This window comes from Balearica regulorum, chromosome 7 (genome assembly GCF_011004875.1).
Source record: "Balearica regulorum gibbericeps isolate bBalReg1 chromosome 7, bBalReg1.pri, whole genome shotgun sequence".
In the NCBI taxonomy this organism is placed as follows: domain Eukaryota; kingdom Metazoa; phylum Chordata; class Aves; order Gruiformes; family Gruidae; genus Balearica; species Balearica regulorum.
Window position 1 is genome coordinate 6,743,421 of NC_046190.1, and position 21,458 is coordinate 6,764,878.

Consider the following 21,458-nt stretch of genomic DNA (forward strand, 5'->3'; position numbering starts at 1 on the left):
TGTACTGATGCTGAGTAAATCTGCCCAGAAAGCAGAGCGAGGAACTGTTACCGAGCTGAAGAAACAAACACTTATTGACTTCGTGGGATAGAAGACAGAGGATTTTTATAACCTGCTAAGTAAAATTCTTCTGATTAAGGTTTTAAAGTCTACAAAGAAAAAAAAAAGACAACTAGCAGGAAACATAGATCTTACAGTTGGGGGGGAGAAAAAAAATCCATTAAGGGATTGTTCCAAGAGCCCACTTAAAATATTTAACACTGATCCCTTTGCCTTCTAGCTCCTTAAAAGAAATCACCTCTTACATCATGCCATTCAAAATGAATTATGCTTTCAATTTTCCTTGTTTCTTGCTATATTCATACTAAACTATTACATTGTACGCAGGAAAGAATCCAGCAAAAAGCAACTCATCTTGCTGTATGCTAGGAATGGTTTTCTTCAGATGGCTTTAATGCTGAAGACAAAGGTCAGCACTTTACCCCAAACAAAGCACTGGAATTTAATCTGTCCTCTGCTTGTGAGCAGCATGCTTCCACAGCCTTCACAGCCTTCTTCAATTACATTCCTACCAGAAAGTAGGGCTTTAAAAAACCCTCTATAAAGGCTGTTCAGTTTTTTCCCTGAGAGACTCGAAGCTGTGAATACTGTATTAGGGAGCTGCCAAGTTATCTGCAGAGGTCCTCTACCATTTTACCTCTTCCAGAGACGCTTGTTTAATTAACGCATTCCACAAGCTGTAGGGCTCCTCGCAGCTCAGGGTTTCGTCTGCTTCGATGCACGATCGTGCTGGAGGATGAGGGCATGGACAGTTTGTGTCAAATGTTGCAGCCCCCTGAGCAGCTTTGCCTTGCACACGGACTGTGCAGCCTGGAAACCCATCTCAGAGCAAGACATGAAACCAACAAACTGTGCTTTGAAATTGGGAAGGAAGGGGAAGACAGCTGAAAACGTGCATTATTTAAAATGCTGTAGGATAAGAAACAGATGCTGGCACGGCATTTGTGGAGTTGCAAGTTACACAGCTTATGCTGGCAGTTGGCAAGCTAAACTGGTATCAAATCCACAGCTATGCAAAACCCACCACCACAACTGGCATCCAGGCTGGCAGAGCCAGCCAAAAGCGAACAATCATGGGCACTGAAATATTCTCTCTCTTGCCATTGTACCTCCACCCTGGAAGGGACCAGAGCAGAGAGAGGGAAATCAGACTGCACCTGTCTGGGACATAAAGACAACATCTCCCTTTCAAGGACTCCCTGTGCACTACTTGTCACCAGGACTTAAATTCACTTAAATTCACTTAAATTAAGGGATAAAAAGGAAGAAGAATAGCAAAAGTGTGTATGAGCCCTCGAATTCACGTCTTGATGATCCATATCTCACAGGCAGAGCCTCCAGTTGAACTCCCAGTGCCTTCTCTGCTCTGAGGCAGTTGAAGGAAAGTGCTTCTGATCCCTCCCCGATGCAATGTTGTAAGTGGGTGAGTTGGCAGCAAGATGAGATTCCCTTCCTTATTGCTGCCTACCAAAAAGGGAAGCCCTGGAAAACTGCCAGATCTGGGGACTTGTTAGGGAAATAGTAGTTTGCTGATGGGAGGAAAAAAACAGATGAGGCAGAATTCCACATAATTCTGCCAGCTAAAACATTGTTTTGACTTGCATCAGTAGAAGGAAGCTATCAGATAATTTACACAAAGGATAAAGGCTTTTTGAGAGATGTGATTTAGCATCATCACTCCCCAGCAACTAGTGAGGCAGCAGGCTAAAATCACTGGGGTTAAGGAAAAAAACCATAATGTCTCCTTGGGGATGGAGAAGGACAAGTTTTCAACTGGTCTCCTATCATATGAGAAAAGAGAAAATAACAGAATATCCTACCTATGCTACGACTTACAGTGAGCACTTATGGAGCTCTTTATAGATTTCAAGCAGTCTATAGGTGCTTACGAGTAATTGATTGTGGGTGGTGGTTACTTTCCACGTAGTTCAACGGTGCTATTGAGAATAAAATCCTATCCCTTTTTTTGAAGCAGGATGGCAGGTCTCCGTCAGAGCTTCTTTAGGATTTGGAACAGAGGCCAGTGCCAGAAAACTTACGAAAACTGCAGGGCTACAGGGTGGATCCACGTCTTCCCTCTCTCTGTGCTGGCCCTGTTGTAATCCCAGCCTGTACTAATGCACGAAGCCCATTGCAGCACGCAGTGGGAGTAACCACAACCTTGTGTGACCTTTGCGTTGGCAGCTCTTCTGCAGAGTTTGAAACTTTGCATTGCCGCCTTCCACTCCTTAAGATCTTACCTAAACAAGTTGATTTTTAACTCATAAGAAAGGCTCTGGCCCCCCGAGGACACTTTGAAGGAGATTCCAAAAAAGACATTAGTTCTAGTCATAAGACTAAGGGCTGTCCATGGCAAAGAACAGGGAGAAAAGGCTGTAATTCTTTCTCACAGCTCTGACCACTGAATCATAGTCACACTGACATAGACAATACTGGCATAGACAATATTTTTAGAAGGTTGGGTTTTTTTTTTCCATAGAAGATAATGAGGTTATGGTGCCCCACGGACATCCACAGTCTCCTGGGCAGGGATGAAAGCAATCTCAGAAGGAAAGAGTCTCTACCTTGGAGGAAGAAAGCCTCAGTCGAGCTAAGAACAGTCATGAGGTCCACTCCCAACACAAGGGCTGCTTCATAGCTGCGCTTTTCACTCTGGCTTTCTTCTTCTCTCCCAAGCGGTACAAGCCTCAGGAATACTCTGACTGACTATGCAAAGGGGATGTACCCTTATTCCCCTTCAGAGTTGTCCCCTTCAGCCCGCCTGCTCTCCTGTCTTCCATTCTACATCCTCCTTGGGCACATACCCGGGCCATGCAGAGGCCTTCAGAAGCCCACGGTGCTGGCCCGTTCCCACCCCAGGGACAGGTTAGCTCCCTCCCATATGAGGCCCAACCTGTCATCAGCATGGAGGTCTTTCCCAGAGATATCCTACGCAGTTACTCATGCTCAGGCTTAGCAGGTTCAGCCAGAGAGAGATCTGAAAAGGATCTTCCTTGAAGTGGCATGGCTGCCGGCTGGCTTTGGCTGTTGGAGAGCTGATCAGCATGAGTGTGTCATATTTTGCTACATTAAATCAAATATTCCGTGTTATTCAGTAAGTTTTCCACCATAGGTTTCTCTGTTTTGTGCTTTAGAGTCAGTGTTGTACCTTTACAGGCTGGCCTTACTTATTTCTTAGACCTCACTTAAGGCTCAGTGTGTCACTGCTCATGAGACAAAATATACCTATGCCGAAAGGTCAAATGTGATGAACATGAAACTCAGGTGCTGAATATTGTTTGTTCGGACTGATCAGAATATTTCTGAAGTGACTTACACCAAATTCTTCCTGTGCTCAAAACCATTTTTCCCAATAAACCATGTTTACAAATGCCAAAAATATTTTGAACCAGGAGTTATGAAAGCCTGAAAGCACTTACTTATAGAGGGCTGTTTCAACATTGCAAATACTTATATGTAGTTGAGCCAGGTCCTGTTGCTCATGAGAACAGCCTTCACCAATTTGTCAACACTGCCTTGTCCTAACTTGTCCAAGCGAGAGCTCAGAAAATCAATGATGTGACGTGAAGAAACCCTCAAGGTGCCACTGTGCAAATATAATGCTGGTGCAGGGCAGGAGGATAGTGAATCCGGCAGGTACAAATAAATTCATAACTTTGTACAAATTGTATTTTTATAGGTCATTTAATACCATAGAGACTTCCCATCTTTTGGAATTAATCAATTATTCTTCTGGAAGAGTAAAAACCTTCACCTTTTTCTTAATATACAAAATTTAATTGCAAGTTAAATGTCTTGTTCCATAACATATTTTTTAAGGATTAAAAGAGTTCAGACTTTTTGTTGAGCCATTTTTACACTGAACTTTACCAATTCCAGGACAACAGGGAGTTCTTCAACAAAATCAAATACCAATCTACCATCCTCCTTAAACTCAGGAGATTTTTTATGGTTTACATTATACCATCTTGCTCTGTAATTTTGTCTCCCTTCCCTACATTGGAGTTTCACTCATCCTTTCCATTACTTCAGCTAAGAGACAACAGTTTAGGGTAGAGAGTATTTTTATTTTACTTGTCTTAAAATTCCCTGGCATTGGTTTAGCATGGTAAAAATGTGATTAATAAGTAAATAAAAGTACTGGCACAACCAGGGACTCTATTCAGAAATGGTCTCATTAACTTCTGCTTCAACCCTGCCAAGTGGGGCTTCTATTTTAAAATCAATATTTAGCAGAATTCATGGCCACGTCCCAGTTTCTGATCTACAAAGCAGGGAGAAATATTTCCAATTATCACCTCCAAAGTGATTTCAAAGCAGCATATAGTGATTACCTGAAAAATAAATGGAATCTCTCAATGACTTCAGGGATTCAGCCAAACCACCAAAAATCAGGCTTTTAACATTCCCCACGTGAATTCCCCCACGCTATGTCTCAAAACCAGAATTAGAAGTTATGTGTGGGATTACCCTGAAAGCTCTCAACCTCTCCATTCCTCAAAAGCCAGAAATCAGGGGCACTAGGATAATAATGGGCCAGATTTTCCCACTAAGGCACTTTATGTGGCATCTTGCCTCGGACATGGATTTTCAAAGAGCATGAATACCAACCCTGTTAACCCATAAAACAATTTACAGTACCTTACATTATATTTAAAACTGAAATTTTGTATTTACATTCATTTTATTGTGCATTTGCACTGCCAGAAAAAAATAACTAAATCAGTGGAACCGAAGTGCGCAGGTCAAGGACCTTCACATAGAGTCCCAGACTGGTTTGTGTTGGGAGGGACCTCAAAGCCCATCTAGTTCCAACCCCCCGTCCATGGGCAGGGTCACCCTTCCCTAGACCACATTGTCCAAAGCCTCATCCAACCTGGCCTTGAACACTCCCAGGGATGGGGCATCCACAGCTTCTCTGGGCAACCTCTGCCGGTGCCTCACCACTCTAACAGTAAAGAATTTATTTCTAACATCTAATCTAAATCTCCTCTCCTTCAGCTATCACCCCTTGTCCTGTCACTCTATGCCCTTGTAAACAGTCCCTCTCCAGCTTTCAAGTGAAGGAAGAAGTACACCTCGCGCCGAAGAGGCACTTTGTGGCAAAGAGTGCTTCAGTAAAATAAGTGCTACAAAGCTAGAAATAAAACTGAAAAAAGAGGTACAAAATTGTTTTTATATTTTGCAGATATTCAAAATACCATATATATACATATAAATAGCATATATATATATAAAAGGTGAATTTTGCTTCACTCAAAATATTTTATGGACTTTTGGAGGACTTTCATATAAATAAAGACTAACACTTATTTTCTGGTTTTAAGTAAAGAATAGGCTGTTTCTTTTCCTCCTGCCCCACGTCCACCAAAGAAGAATGTGGAAGGAGGACAAAAAAGAAAAAAATGTTTGGCTTCAGGTTTTAACCAGAATAAGAACTCCAGTTTTTTACTGCACAAATTTCATTTTAAAAGCCATTTTTTGTTACAAAATGCTTCAACCAAGGGCTCAGTCTCTTATGTTCATCCACACTGACCTGTAGCATTTCAGCGTGCCATACTTCTAGCATGACTGTTTCTAGCAAAGCCTAAAACAAAGCCCAGCCACAATCCTAGAGGCCTCTATAACAACTAGCAGAAGCCCAGACAAAACAATGCTTCCTCTACCAGCTACTCCAAATTAGTTATTTTCCTCGACAAGCATTAACTTAGGTTAATCCCATCCCTCCCTAAAAGCCTGAATGCATCCCCAAACACGAGGATTTCAGGCTGCTCATCCCATGAGTGCACTTCAGGGCATCCCTATGTGGGTCTGGTAGATCTTTTCTCTCCCTTTTCCGTCCCCACAGTTCCCTCCTTTCATGATAAGAGGGCTCCAGTACAATTTAATTTAAGGGCAACTTTCTCACTGACTTCAGCAGAGCTGAACAGAGTCAACCAAACCAGAGGCTGGCTTTGCCCTGCCACCTTCTTCTCATCACTGCCAGCAGCAAAGTCACAAGTGAGTTCAGCAGGGAGAAGAGTAAGTTTTTATCATGAACGTAGCCCTACCTCTCATTCCCCATATCCAGCAAATGCTAAATTGGTTTTAAAATAAATGTCCTTAACAACCAAGTACTACTATTTAACAGGACCCGTGAGCACTTCTATAGCATTTTACAATTCCAAATCACTGCATAAGTATTAATTAGCCTTAATGACTCATATTACCTAATAAGATAATGAAAAACCCTGCAGCTCACAATATCTACTTCTATTTTCAGTGAGAGATGAAACGGATCTTTTAAAAGGATATATTATCTTCTAATTCCTGTTCTGCACATACCTGTAATAACTTCTGGAAATAATTCAAAGTGTCTCATGGCACTTTTTTTTTCTTCTTAATTTGTGAAGACTAATTTATCGCAACAAATACAGTCTTTTGCCACAAAATAAAAATACAGAGGTTTAGTGATAATATTCCTTCCTTAGGAGACTTTCTGTTGAATGATGACTGGTGTGGACTCACTGTTTGGTAAGGAGATGTGGATTTGCTGCCTGTTCTTTATGGAGAATAGCAACGTCTGTCTTGGTTTCTTTCTGGGTTGCCACTGCCAAGGTAATACTTAATGGATTAAGTCTTGTGAAATAAATTCTGTAAATAGAATGTGGGCTGAGATCATTTCAACTCATTTCCCCTGTGTCCCCTTCCCGTCCTGGAAGCTGTCAAGTACAAGCAGCCTGCAAGCAGCCTGTTCTCCCAATGTTAGTCTTGAGTCTCACTAGATGCATAAAACAGCTTGTTTTTCACATACTTTCTGTGATGGCATTAAAAAAAAATGGCAAGAAAAAAAAAATACAACCCTTCTCAATTCCACCCATTGCTATAAACTGGATACAGCTAATCTTGCAATGGCACTAAACATTACTCGGTTTGTCCATCACTAGACACCTATGTTTATGATAGAATTATGGTTGAATCTGAAGGATTTTAAAGAAAGGAACTGAACCAATTGTGGGTTTGTAAACAAACAATATGGTTTTGACGTCAGCTGTATTATTTCATGTGCTGGAACAGTTTCTATCATGTGGTCAGTTCCTGCCCCTGAAAAGTATCTAATTTAATTTAGATGTATTCATGATATGGGACAGCACGTCAAATCCAAGAACTATGGGGTACTGCTGAAGGCAAGGTCTATGCTGGAAAGATTGCATAAGCTGCATTTCAAAGCAGCAACAGAGACCTTTTGGCTCAAGAAAAAGAGGGGAAAGTTGTGTCTACTATAGAAGAAAGAAAAAAAGAAAGTCAGGGGGAAGGGAAGTGTACAGAGTGGGGACTGTCAAGGGGAAGGACTTTGTTTCTTCTTTAGAAATAAATCAGTTTGAGGGTTTTCTTCTGCATTAATGTTATCCAAAGAAATCTGCATAACTTTTTCCAGAGCAATAAATCCTATCCACAGCTTTCGGCAGTTCTTCCAATTTTGCTTTCAGTCCTTCTTGGGTTCCTCTCTCTGTGCTCTTTCTATACTTGCCCCACAAACAACCACCACGGAGGACATTTTCTGTTAGGTACCGCTCCAGCATCAAAGGGACTCTCCGCACCCCAGCACCATGCCTAGCCCTTCAGTCCTGGCGCAGTGAGTGTGACCCCGAGGGGCAACGCAGACCCCCTACGGCAGGAACCCCACGCCATCCCCCAAGCACGGGCAGCCTGGGTTAGGAGCTGACACTTGGCTGATGCAAGAACACCAGCAAGATAACACTTTGCTATTGCTGATAGTGACTGAAATATATCTTATGCTGCAGTTATCTAAGGGCACCAATGTGGGAAAATTTATTTTCATACAGAGCACAATTCTGACTGCTGAAAAAAAACAACCCATCTGTTGTCAAATGAATTTAAAGGGACTCCCTGTTTGGAGAAAAACAAAATTTCTGAGCCTATGTGTTTATCAGCTTGGGCCTTAAATGATATGAATTTCTCTAGAAACATATTTCAATGAACAGTATAACAATGATACAATATGTTGTCTTTTTCCTTTTACTAGATAGTATTTTCGACTCCACTGATTCCAGTTCCCCGGGTTTGCAGAAAACCTAGTGCCTCCCAGAGGTGTTGCACTGCACCGTGCTGGGTACGCAGCTCTGGCTGGGTGCACACACATACCACCAGCACCTTCCCGACACAGCCACCCGTATGCCTACACATTTGGAAAGACAAAAGGAGACAACTCCCCTTTCTGCTATTTCATGCCACAGAATCCTGACTACTTATTGAAAAACCATTAACAATAAAAATGTAAGGTTTTTTCCAAGGAAAGTTGATGCTTTCTACTAAAAAAATATTTCTCAAAAATGCAAACTCTAGTTTTAAGCAAAAACATGAGACCAGCCTTAGGTGTAGTATTCAGGCTGATACTCTAAGACAATCACAGAAGTTATAACCAGTTGTGCTTGGTTATTCAGAGTGGAAGGCAAGCTGCGATTCCTTCCTTTGATCTACTTGTTGGCTTCAGGATTACGTTTCTAAACCTTGCTTTTTAATCACTGTAAACATCAGAGCTAAAGAATTTGGTGGAGAGAAAATTGGCTACTTCTTTGTGGTTTTGATCAGACCAGGCTTTTGATGCCTTCCCTGTTCCAGTTTCAGTGCCTGAGCTTTATGAGTGACACCACCATGAAGTCTCAGGCTCTGGGACCTGCATGTGCGCTGTATTTCTTTGCCCACATCTCTGTTCCCCGAGCAGATACACCCCCGGGTCTGACACTGTCCCCAGCTGAAGCTGGGCAGGGTGCCACACATTATCCCACAATAAACCTTAATATGTCACGTTGTCACTTGATCTCTCAGAGGCAGCTTCCCTCAGGAGTAAGCCTGGAAACTCACACCTTTCCTTTTCCAAGGGCCCCTCGCCCATGCATTTATCTCTGAAGCACTGGCAAACCTTCGAAGCCAAGGCACCCAAGAACTTTGAAGCCAAGGCACCCAAGAACTACTGGTGGGAATTCATGTCGCAGCACCATGGAGCAGAGCAGAGGTGCCCAAGCTACCTTTAAACGAGATAACCGGGGTATAGTAGCAGTCTTTCTGCCACAGGATGGAGCTCAGTGCAGGCTGCAAAGCATTTCTAGGAAGCTGGATAAATACTCTCACTGATGTCCATACTGCTGTTTCTTGATTGCTATCAGCATCCTTGCTGGCAGCTCAAAAAAAACCTCGTTTAGGTAGGTCTGAATCCCATTGCAGAGCCTGCACCATCAATATGCCTCCAGGTAGATAAATTCCTAAGTGACTGAAAAAAAAAAATCATGTAGGTGAAGGTCTTGATCATGTCTGAAAAAGTACAGTACAAAAATTGTGGGGGGGGAAAGAGCCAGCTTTTGTCAAAAGAGAGCATGTGAACTCTGTGGCTTTGATTTTGTCCCATTTACTCTGTTCACCATCTCTACAAAGCATTTCTCACGCAGAAGTGTATTTTTAACAATGCTGAAAAGAACCTGCCAGAATTGGAAGCTCAAGCTACTTTTACCCTGGATAAATGGGATGCAAATGTCACGTAAGAGGTTAAACGGCACAGGGAGGGGATTTTTTTCTCTCTTTTTAAACTAAGCATGGCAAAATTAGTATTAATGGGGCTGATCTTTCTGACTGCGAAAACTCACTGAATAAAAATATTTAACAAGAGAAATCATCAGAGTTCTCCTTCTACCTGAGTACAATGCATTACCAGAAAGCGCTTTACTGAAGGAGTTAAAAGTTTTCTGCAATAATGCAACAAATCACTTTATGCAACAAACAGCAGACACAGTCTGTGGCAGTTTCCCCACAAACTTCAATCTATGGGGAAAAAAAATCTTGATTTATTATATAGCATTTGGACAGTTGCGAAAGAAAATTTGCCAAAGATCAGAATAATCAACTCTTTCACCCAAGCAGTTTTTTTATGGAAGAAAAAAGCACAGAATGGGTCTGAGCAAAATAAATAAAAATTCCACACTTTTAACCAACAGAACCTTTTGCGTCATTCAGAAATATTTACAGACCTCCAGAATCTTTTATCATAAAAAAGACACTCTGGCCTCTAAAATTACAACTTTTTCTTATATTTTTGTTTACCGATGGCCTTTCAACTAGCAGGTATCCCTAACTTGTGGCATCTCTTCATGCCATGTTTCTCAAATGTAGGAATTTTTAAAACTGCACCTAGCTATTTTTTCCCTTCCCTTGAAACATCTTTCTTTCGCTAAGCTATCATCTGTGAATTTTAAAGACGGCAGAACACCATCTACTAGCAGCATCCATCACATGAGTCATTGTCACTAGTGTCTCAAGCACCCGTTTTCATCGATTGAAAGGGCTGCTAATGCCAATATTAACCTGGAAAGGGCTAGCTGTTTTAATACAATTAAATACAGCCAAGAAGATGCTGCAAATAGAAACATATGTTAGCCATTTATAGCACATATACGAGCCTCTCTCAGAGCCCAGTAAAGGCATCGGCGTAGCATCCCTCTGAACTCCCCTGCTGTTCCGCTTTCCCATTTAATTAGCACACAACAGAATCTCCCTGCAAAAGGTGTTGTGTACTTTGGACAAAAAAGAAAGGAGAAAAGAAGTTGCTTTTAAGTGCAATCCAAAAAAATAGCTCCTTGGCTAAATGGTACTTTTAATAAAGATGTTTCCAGTGTTTGTTTATTTATTAAAAAAAAAGTGTTTCTCTCGGGTGTTTTGATTTTTGTTTCCGTGCACAAGAAGGAGGGGAAAAAAGGGCTTTACTAAGCAAGTCTTTCAGTAAGACACCAGATGATGGATAGTCAAACACAGAGTCTCCTGTAAACATAGAGGGAACCAAAAGGTATGAACTGACTCATAATTGTGTCAACACAGGTCGCAGACCCTTGGTTTATTTCAGCCTTCCTGTTTTTCACAGATTTCTTTTCACACTACACTAGTTTTTTTCAGACACAGACTCTTTTCAGTACACCTTAGTGGGGTGCAAAAGCACACACGTTTTTACACCAAAATGTGGGCATCTACACACATATGTAGGTTGTATTGCCACAATTACAACAGCAGCATTTTCCATCCATGCCTTCCAGCTGCACTAAACTGAGCCGAGCCTTTCTTGACAGCAGCCCATGCCCACTCTAAATCAAAGGTCCATCCCATCCCTGCCTCCAGCTTTTCCACGGAGGATCTTGGGAAGCATCCAGAAAAGAGGAGTACAACAAAACCTCAACAGCCTAGTCCTTCAGTTCATGCAACCCTCTAAGACTCGGCATGATTTTTTTTTTTTTAACATGTGGCTAAGTGGCAAGACTGTGTCTGACCAAAAGTGCTGGGAGGCCGACACACAGCAAAGAGGTCTGTGATGAGCAGAACCTACCAGTATTTGTCTTGATCTCTAAACACATTGAACTGAGGCTGTAGTCTTTTCCTTGTATAAAGTTGTTGTTCTCTGCTGGTTGCCTGTTTCCTTAGAGACAGGAGCAAAAAGCCTCTCTGGGGGCTCTATTTCATTATCAAATTTGATTGGCGCTGGCCAATGGGCTAAGAAGTTGTTAGGGAAGGGACTGATGAGCAGACACACCGAGCAGCTGGATCCCTGAAAATCATAGAGCAGTTCTCAACAGATGTTTCAGTACATTCCCTCACAAAATCACCTGTGGAGACACCTGGTCGCCTGAAATCCTGAGATTCTTTTAAAGGACTCGCAGAAAATAACAAATGAAGATGGGTTAAAGCCAAGGGAGTTGTTCTTCCTCGGCAGAGACAATAAAAGGAGTATTTTAAGGCCAGACTGCCATGACCCATACTTGTCCCTGTTTGTCCATGAGCCACACAGAGGCCAGTGCAATGGGTCTGCACATGCAACACATCCAGCCTGAGCACCTCGGATCAACCACACACGTGCAAACGACTTAATGTGATAGACCCAGAGAGTCTGGCTCATCCAGGCTGTGTCAGATCCCCTGTGTGAACAGCAACAGTTTGTCTGGGATGCCTCAGCCTCAGCGAGTTTAACTGAAAAATGGTAGAGCCGGCAAGGATGGATGACCTTACTCAGGCTGAGCAGTGCCTCATTCCCAGCTGGGAAGGCTACTCAATAAAAATCAGAGTCACAGAACAAGGATTTGGACCTTATTTTCCATAGTGTAAAAGTCAGTTGCTAAAATTCCCAGTCAACAGGTAATCTTTGCAGTGATGCCAAATCCACCAAGAGCATCACAAGGGCTCTTGCCCTGTGACTTCACCGATTCATTCACAAAAAAAATGTGAAAGAGATTACATTTAGGACAAAGCTGACACACACACAAAAATATGCCAGAAACAGCACTTCAGAAACAGAAATCTTTGGAAGACTTAATTTTTTTAAGACTACTCATTTTAGGATATCACACCTTCGTAAAGAGCAAGCAATTTATCTGGTGCCATTTTCCCCTGTAGGAACCAAGGTTGATGGAACAAGGAAGAGAATTCCCTATGGAAATTACAGTATATTAAGTCCAATTTGCAGCAGGTTCTGTACCTTCAGAAATTGCTCCAGGGTTTGTGTGTCTGTCAAGCGGCCATAACTGGGAAAACCTACACTCTCTTCTCCTGCCTCCTCCTCCTTTCTTAACCTCTTTTTAGCTACAGCAGAAGATGAGGAAGAAAAGTTTACTGACAGAGACCGTGAAAAGTGTTTCAAAACATTCCACATATTTTCTCTGCAAAAGCACGCTGTGAATTTTGAATGCCCATAGTGCCAGGGCACTGTCACTCACTCCTCAGGAGTTCACCCAAGTTAGACAAATTATGCTGCCTGTTATCTCAGTTGTTAAAGTTTCTTGCCTTTCATTCATTTCTTGCCAGTGGCCACTGCAAGCTCCCTTCCAAATCTGCAGTGTTTGGCCCAGATCAATAAAACAAAATAATTTAAAAAAAATATTTACGTCCTGTACAAGAACTACGTTAAGTAGCGTTGTGTTTTGAATAGAGAATAGTACTGCTGAGCAAATCTGCCTGGCAGGGCTGCCGCTTCAAACATCGTACCCAGAGTATAATTAATATTAACCTTCAACTACATCAGAAATCTCTGCTTTCATCAAGTCTCATTTCCTCCCTGATAAAGAGCTAGTTATTACAAGGGAATGCAGGATGTGATGAGAGGATTCATTTCTGAATGTCCTTTTACAGCCACGTTGGCCCTGGTAGGTACCACATCAAAGCATCTGTCCCGTATGCCAGGTATTGTCCAACTGTAAAGTCCCTTTGGCTCCTAGAGCCTGTCCATGCGAAGGAAAGGGCCTGGCCGCTGCCAGCCCCAAGCCCTGCCTTGCAAGTGCGTTACCCCTCCTGCCTGATCCACAGTGCCTTGTTAGGAACCAGGAAATGTTGAGTTTGCACGGCAGCATCATGGGAGGTATATGCATTGCACGCCCATCTCTACACTGATTCCATTTGATGATGAGTACCTTTAATGCCGGTCTGCTGAACCAGCTTTGATAGCACATTTTATTTATGCAATACTTCCAAAGAAGGGAAAAGCTCTTACCTATTGTTCTTCGGAGATCTTCGCACTGGCTAATATGAGGGAATTTCAAGATTTCCTTCCACTTTTTGCTTTTGCCTTTGCGTTTCCCTCCACCCCCTGCAGAGAAAGAAATATCAGGATTAGATTGCTTTGGGGACATAGACCCATCCAAAGTTTACCAGCCCAGTCACAGTTCTTATGGATATCATTAATGATTAAAGCTGAGACATCGTGTGTAGATGCACAGATCAAATCTGAGCTTGTCTGGGCTGACACAGACCAAGGAGGTGGCATCTGTCAGAAGACAGGTTGGTAAAGGTTGGGAGTTCAGATGGGCCCATCAGGTCCAGTTCAGATGACAGTGCTGAACTGATCATCTCCAACATCATCTCTGCCCCAACTGACAGACATTTCACACGAGTCAAATAACCTTGTAAAATTGCAGTTCACATCTTTTCAATCTGGATCTCCCCCTTCTGGTTTTGGGATGAGCCCTGATTCCATCCCAAAAGAAGTGCTGGAAACTGAAGATCAAAATTCAATTCTCTACCATCCATCCCTCACATTACATATACTGCCAACACGGCATTACCACTGATGTTATGCGCTCTGGTCACTGCTGCTGCCACAGGAGGAGAACAATGGGAGAAAATCAATGTAATACCCTCATGAAGAGAAAATTGCTGTTTGGTTCTTTTTTTTTTTTCCTTCTCACTCTTCCCTGAGATTTCTTGAACTGAATTGTCTTCAAGGTGAATGACCTCACTGGCTTCCTCCAGCTCTGGCTGAATGAGGTCCAAGACCTTCAGCCTTTCCATGCTGATGAATCTCCCTCATCAATGTCCCTTCATAAATACTCTGCTGCAGGCATCACTGGCATCCCTAGGTGCCACATCTGAGCTTGCAAGGGGGATGCCTTCTGCAGTGGGCTTGGACCACTAATGGTAGCGTTTCCAGCACACCTCACTTTGCTCCTTGCTGGGATCACTAGACGACACAGTGCCTACAGGGTTAGGCTCCCTCAGCCCAAGCAAGCCTAACACAGGCTGAGATGTTGTGTGTGCTCTCCTCCAGTGCCTGCTAGATGGGCACTCAGATCTGAAGAAGCTCAGCATGAGAGGATATTTTCAGATTTTTTCTCATCTCTTTTTTTCACTATCATTGGGCACTTTGTTATGCCATCCCTCCACTGGGTTTCTCTTTCATGCCTCAACATTTTTTATGCTGCAATATCAACCTTACTGCAGACTGCAGGTGTGGTGTGGCGCTGGGGGTTTCACTCTCGGCTCCTTTGTCTGCCTGTCCTGCTCGGAGAGGCTGCACAGCCACCAGAGAAAGAGTGTCACTCCGGGTGTGAAAGCCCAGATGCAGACTGAGATTCCCCGAGTTGCTGTATTTACTGCATCTCAGTCCCTGCACACAAAATCTGATTCACTTAAGTCTATTTTACATGCGCTGGCACATCAAATGACTAATTTAGAGCTGAGTTAATCCTGTAGAGGGGCTGGTAGAGTCACAATTGCAGATTGAGTGTGTGTTGGGTACTACATGATATGCAGGCTAAATTCAGAGAGAATTGACTCAAAAGGTAGCAGATCATTACAGAGAAAACATGAACCTTGGTAAAAAATTGCAAAGTATTGCTCTCTGTGGGGTGTTTCTGATCCTTCTGCATCTCACCTTTTATTCCTTTGGTTTTGGTGACCAATGGTCTTGTTATTGCAGAGCTTGCCTTGAATTATTTTAAAGTCCTTATTGGCAGGAATTTATTGTATGTCTACATTATGCAATGTAGAGCAGAGCTATCTGCACTAGCCATAAAGGAACTAGCTTGTTTAGACTATATCAGGAGTACAACTATGCTACCCCTTCCAGGAATTAGTCTCCAGCAAAGCACAGAGAGCTGTGACTGCCTCCATGCTACACAGTATTATGCAACACAGATGTAACCTTTGGATGTATAATGAACTCTGCTTCCACCTCCCCTCTTCAGTGCATCCAAAACACTGCTGCTAAAATCATTTCCTCTCCCATCCCTCCAGCCACAGCTGTCCGAGAGGCTGTCTTGCTCTCCTCTTGCAGCATACAACCCGTGGTCTTCCAGGCTGAAGCTCTTGGGAATGTGACAAGGCTCTGAGAAGCATTTTGTGGGCTACGGTGGGTACTGTGATGGTCCATGCACCAATTTTCATGGAGTTCATGGCTCTGCTCTGGTTGACAGTGACAGCAGGGATTCAGCAACCCGAAAGGTCCTCCATCTCCCTGAAAACTCGCTCCTGCAGTCCTGCACAGCTGCTCCTGCTTGCCAGGCTGCCACCTCCACTCACCCCCCTTCTCCTTCTTTTCCAAGGGCCTTCCAGCACACTCCTTGGTGCTCCTGCCCTTATTCCTCATCACACCGTACTTACACTTCTCTGCCCCCTCCCTTCACACACTCCTCTGGGGAATGATCCTTCCTCCAGGAATTCCCATTTCCTTCTCTTTGCCATTCATTCTCTTGGGCTGCATTTTCTCCCCTGAACTATTGCTTCATGTTTTTCCTCACACTCATTTATCTTGTAAACTTCTATGCCTTGGCACCAAACCTCCATGGGAATTAAATGAATTAAGTATATATTTATTAGTACTGAGGAGGGGTGGGAAGGAAGGGGAGGGCAAGGAGGGATGGAAACAGCTGGGCTGGTGTCCGAGCAGAATGATCCCCCTTTGACAGCCACAGCGTTTGAATCTGGATTTCTGGATCCCTTCCTCAGGATGCCAGCTCCCAGAGCAGCTTATCCCACCTCCACATACAAGCATGTGCCTCTCTCTTCTGCCTGCTGCCTCTCCCACTGCAGAGACCCACTCTGCTCTTACCGAGGAATAGACAGAGGGGTGCTGCAAGGCGGCAGGCAGGAGCTCTCTGCTAAAGGTGTGAGCAGGCACTGGAGGCAGCACAAAGAGGTATGGAGCTGCTTGGGCAGCAGTGCCTGCTGGAAGAGGATTTCCAATCATTTCTGGACACAGGAGGCAGTAGGAGTAAGCCAGATGAAAGCATCTGTTAGGCTGCATCTGCTAAACACTAGTACACCTTCACCCACTGAAGATCTACCCTCTAGACCAAAGCACTGGGGATTTCAGAGCACAGCTGCTTCTCCAGCCACCTTTACAAAAGTCCTCACAGAATGGCTGCATCTTTAGCAGCATCAAGCTGTGCAGAGCATTGCAAAATAGCCCTTTGCTCTAAATGACAGCTCTGAGATTTGTACAGAGACAAAATTAGTCTGCTAAGCTGGGCCAGAACTTTTTAAAAATCTATTCGATGTAAAATACGTATCGATATATTTACATTGGATGATGTATTTCCAACATTAAATTTCCATCAAAACTGGAGAAGGGCTCTGCGGTCCCGTGTTACAACCGTTATCGATACAGCCAGCGTGTTCTCTTCTCTTTTGTGGCCATCTTCCAAAAATAAGCAGCCTTGCCTGATGAATCATTTGCTCTTAGCTGAGCGTGAAGTAGCATTACTGTTTTGCCTGTGACGTCTTTACGTTAAAGATTCTGATCAACTGCTTTAATCGACCTGACCTTTCCGCTCTCAGCTTTTCTTGTGGAGCCAGCAGTGTTTGCTGGCTCCAAACGTTAATTCCAGGGGGTTTGAAGGACATAATGCAGTGAGACAGCTGAGACAGGGTAAATGGTCTAGCAGAGCTAAAAGCTAAAAGGGGACGTTTCTCTGAATAGGTCAGTAATTGTGCAGGTTGCAAAGGGAAGCTTTTCACACATTGCCTTCATTGCTGCCTTTGCATTGTCTGTTCTGGACAGGAGAATTTGCAATCTTCAAGGCAGCTTCTCAGAGCAAGACTTGACAGGCGCACCATGGTTTAGATGTGAGTTCATCATGTGGTGTTGGAGGGTCTAACTGCTTTAAAATCTTGGTTTGCTGATGATGACAAAAGGTGAGCTCCCAGCAACAGCATGAAATCTCAGCTCCACTCCTTTGCATGCACTTAACAAATCAGCATTTGCAAACCGAGGACTGAAGCTAATTCTCTAACATGTCAAGCAGTCCTACAGGAAACAAAAGCATTTGCTCTACATTCTACCTACTGAAAAATACATGGCATTTTTCATATCGTTTTGTGATGCCAGATGGCAAATCTAGCTCTGATCTCTGTGTGCAAGGAGAGGGACATAACCAGAGGCACACATGTAAAACATTTGCAAGCAGGAACTAACCTTAGCCTAAGGTGCCTACTTTTTCCACCTCCATTATTCAGGATATACTTGCTATCTTAACACCTGGACGAGGTAGGAAAGTACCTGCATATTGTTAAGCCAGTGAGATATTAAGTGGCTTGTCCAAAATGACGTGAGAAATCAGAGACAGAGCAAGGAGCTGAAGCAAAGCCCTTGCGCCTGTTTATCATGCTAACGATAGGATCAAGCCATGCTCCTGCTCAGCTGATTAAAGATACTTCATGACACAGAGTTAAACACAACGATGGGTGATTTCAATCCAGCATCATGCCTGCAGCACATTCCCTTTGTGCCTCACACCACCATGCAAGGTGGCTTTGAAGCATGGCCAAGCTGGCTTCATACTTCTGCTCTGTTCCTGCCCAAGCTGATACACCTGCACCACACCCCATGATGCCAGGTCTGGCTAATCCAAGATGGCCAAACATTTCATTGCCTTCAACTGCATCATCTGCAATCTAGTTAATCCACAATTTAGGTAAACTATCCACAGATCACTGAAGGACAACTACAGTTTGTGTCTTCCATTTCACAACAGTAGCTAGGCTCTCAGCCAAGTCCTTCCCAACTAGAGTACAGAGCTCTCTGCGCTCTGATTGCAAGGCCTTGATCACACAGCACGTGAAAGCAGTGAAACAAACGCCAAATATTATTAAAAGTCCAAAAATCATGGTTAGTTTACTGTTCCCACTCAAAAGAAGTTTAAATTTCTTCTCCCTCTTGCCAGCCTTCCTTTACTCACTCTTCCATCAAAGTGTACGCAGCTATACGGTATATATGGAATTGCCGTATTAGATTAAACGAATGGTCTGTCTAGTACAGGATGGACCACAGGCAGCTTCAGAGGAAGATCTTAGAAAGTGGTTCCTAAAGGATTTGGAAAGCAGGAACTTTCTTCCATACCCTATTAATATAGATATGGCTAACAAAACATGAAGGTATATTGCTTCCAAAAATTTCTTTGTTTTTAGAATCTATGCTACTTAAATTCAGGATGCTCTTATATTCCTGGTAAATGCCCTGAACTGTTGAATGCTTATTTTCCTGGAGTGTCTCTTCCTAATGAGACAGCATGAATAAAACTTACCAGCCCATCATTTTCCCCTAAGAATTTTTCATATCTAACGCATCTAGCCTCTAAGGCAAACAGTTCCACCCTTCTTAGACCTGCTTCACATGGAAGTTCACCCAGGTTCACTGTTCTTCTTTTGTGTTAGTCCCACCTATGCTCAGCTGTACTACCAAATAAAAAAAGGTTTGTTTTCAAAGAAAGAAAGACATTGCTTGCTCTTTGCCCTTCATCCTGCCCTTCTTATCTGGAAAAGCAGAAAAAAACCCCAGAAAGCCTTTTTTTATCTTTACAAGATCTTAGATGATACTCCTGACCAACCTGTGCTTAAAACAAGCATTATAAGACCATTAGGAACCTCTTTATGAATCCCCTTCTACGTCACCCTGAGGAAAAAAAGAAGAGTGTGAGGGCTGGATCCATTGGGATGCAATGCTTTGCCAACTAGTCTTTAGAGGCTCTCATTTATAAGACACATAAAAAGTCCACAACATGCCCTCAAAAGAGAATCACGCTACATAGCTCCTCTTATCGCTGCTTACCTCTCTTATCTCCTGCAGCCTTTTTTGATGAACGTGAGTCTCTGAATAGTCACAGACTGTGATAACGGTTTTGTGCCCATCTCCCCTGCTGTCGCGGCATGTCTGCACATAAATCATCTGCACGTTGCTACAAATATATAAGCCTGACAACCACTCTGTAAACCATCCCATTGCTTTTTGGAAATGAACAGCGGATGTATTTCATGTTTAAGCGTTCAGAACCACAGAGGTGAGAATTTCATAAGCAAAAATGCAAGCTTCTCCCCAACAGAGTCAGGCTGGCTTTGCAATCTGGTTACCAGTGGACCAGAGGGCAATAAATAATAAATTATTAAATTAATTATAAATTTAAATAATATAAACAAGAGGTCAAGTAGTACTGTAAACACCAATGAGTGACTGAAACATTACTTCAATAACACATTTTATATGTTAATAATAATTCATAATGTTAATAATAATTCATATATTAATAATGTGCTTCAATAACATCCACTGCCCTGAAGGGACAGAAGAAGCTGTGATTAGTCTTTGAAGACTGATCCTCAGGGCTTGACTGTCATATGTCAAGGCCACTTTGGTACTACTCTAGGAATATAAAGAAGCCTTTACATAAGCTACTTTTATGCCTAGTCAGGGCACATTGAAAGGATCTCAACTAAACTGAAAAAATATGCCTTTAATTTTTTCTGTTGGTCTCTAGTGGGCATCCCAGATTGTGGCACTCTCCACTCAAGTCTGTCTACATCCTCCATTGGGTATTTTTAATGCACATTATAGATTATTTCAATGAGTTGTCTTTGGGTTTTGGGGGCCAGTTCATATATGCTGGGTGTACGTTTCGCTGCTAAGCATGTTAAGAGGGAGTTGTTTGGTGATGTGATGTTCCTGGGTGCGGTTAAATTTTCCCTTGTATAAGCATCTTTAGTTTGTCTATTATGGCATCTCGCTTATGCTTTGTATTTTAACTGTACTGGGCTTATCTGCAGCCGATGAGTGAGGAAAAAGAGATCATTGGCTATTTTGTCACAAACAAAAATAATCCAGAAGATACAAAGTATACTGAAGATTTACAATCCATTAAAAAAACCCCAAACAAACAGTAAATCTTATAAAAATAAATCCAGCTATCATCTAAAATAGTAAAATTAAGCACAGTTTTAACTTCTCATTCTTGACCTAAAAGTAGACTAGGCTACTGGCACAAATCCAGGCAGTTTAGTTGTGTTTGGAATGCACTACCATGTATGTATTGGGTAGTTCAACAGGCTGTTGAGATGAACTGAGCTGATGGCTTCAGATTGAAGGGTGCCTGGATAGTATTTGACACAGTAGTTGGCAACAAGAGCAGAAGACATAACGCAACAAATTAATCTGGAGCCTCTACGCTCCTTTGGAAGCTGTTTCTGGACCTGTAAGGTCTCTTGGAGGAATATGAAGAGGCTATAATGTCTGAACCTGGGGAGTATTAAGAGATTTTGTCAATCAGTGATGTAGGTAACAGACAACATTTGTCTGTAACACTTCAGTATTGATTTTAAACAGAGCTGTTGAGAATCAGGGTTATCACCCTGCTAGGAATGTTAAACATCTCAGTCGAGTTTTCCTCCGAACTGGAGCCGAGTCAGTATTTCAAAGTTCTAGAAAATTCTCATTTAAAGACATTAAACTATTTCATTTTTATAACATTTGAGTCATCTCAGTTATCTAACGTCAAAACATTATCATAGAACATATCAAATAGAGTATTAAGATATATTATATCATTGGAACAAAATGGGTAGGGTAAATTGACATTCTTTACTTTGTTAAAATGATGTTTCTATATTGTCAAAAAGAAGGTAGAAAAAGCAAATCCTTTTTTCTTTTAAGTAGACAGTTTCCTGCAAACCCTTTCATTTTTGACAAACCTTCATTCTCAGAAAGGAAGATTCTTTTGTCAGAAATGTTCTCAACCATCACGTTTTGAAGCACACAAGAATTAAACAAGGAACGTGGCCTCCCCATATCTGAATGTTCAAGTGAATCTAAATTCCCACATTCCTTACCA

The 21,458-nt window shown here is 42.5% G+C and overlaps 2 protein-coding genes across 6 annotated transcripts in view; both read right to left on the reverse strand.

The window, feature by feature from the left end:
* BAG3 (BAG cochaperone 3) overlaps positions 1 to 21,458 on the reverse strand; it is a 260,283-nt gene that overhangs the window by 197,400 nt on the left and 41,425 nt on the right. The gene's annotated exons all lie outside the window — the stretch shown is intronic.
* GRK5 (G protein-coupled receptor kinase 5) overlaps positions 1 to 21,458 on the reverse strand; it is a 170,384-nt gene that overhangs the window by 87,355 nt on the left and 61,571 nt on the right. For 3 of the 5 annotated variants that reach the window (XM_075757768.1, XM_075757767.1, XM_075757771.1), the window contains exon 2: positions 13,577 to 13,672. The exons of 1 other annotated variant lie outside the window; for it this stretch is intronic. In XM_075757768.1, coding sequence (XP_075613883.1) covers positions 13,577 to 13,672 — 96 coding nt within the window. Of the gene's footprint in view, positions 1 to 13,576; positions 13,673 to 21,458 lie in introns of those variants that run through there. One more of the 5 variants, XM_075757770.1, reaches the window with a different exon arrangement.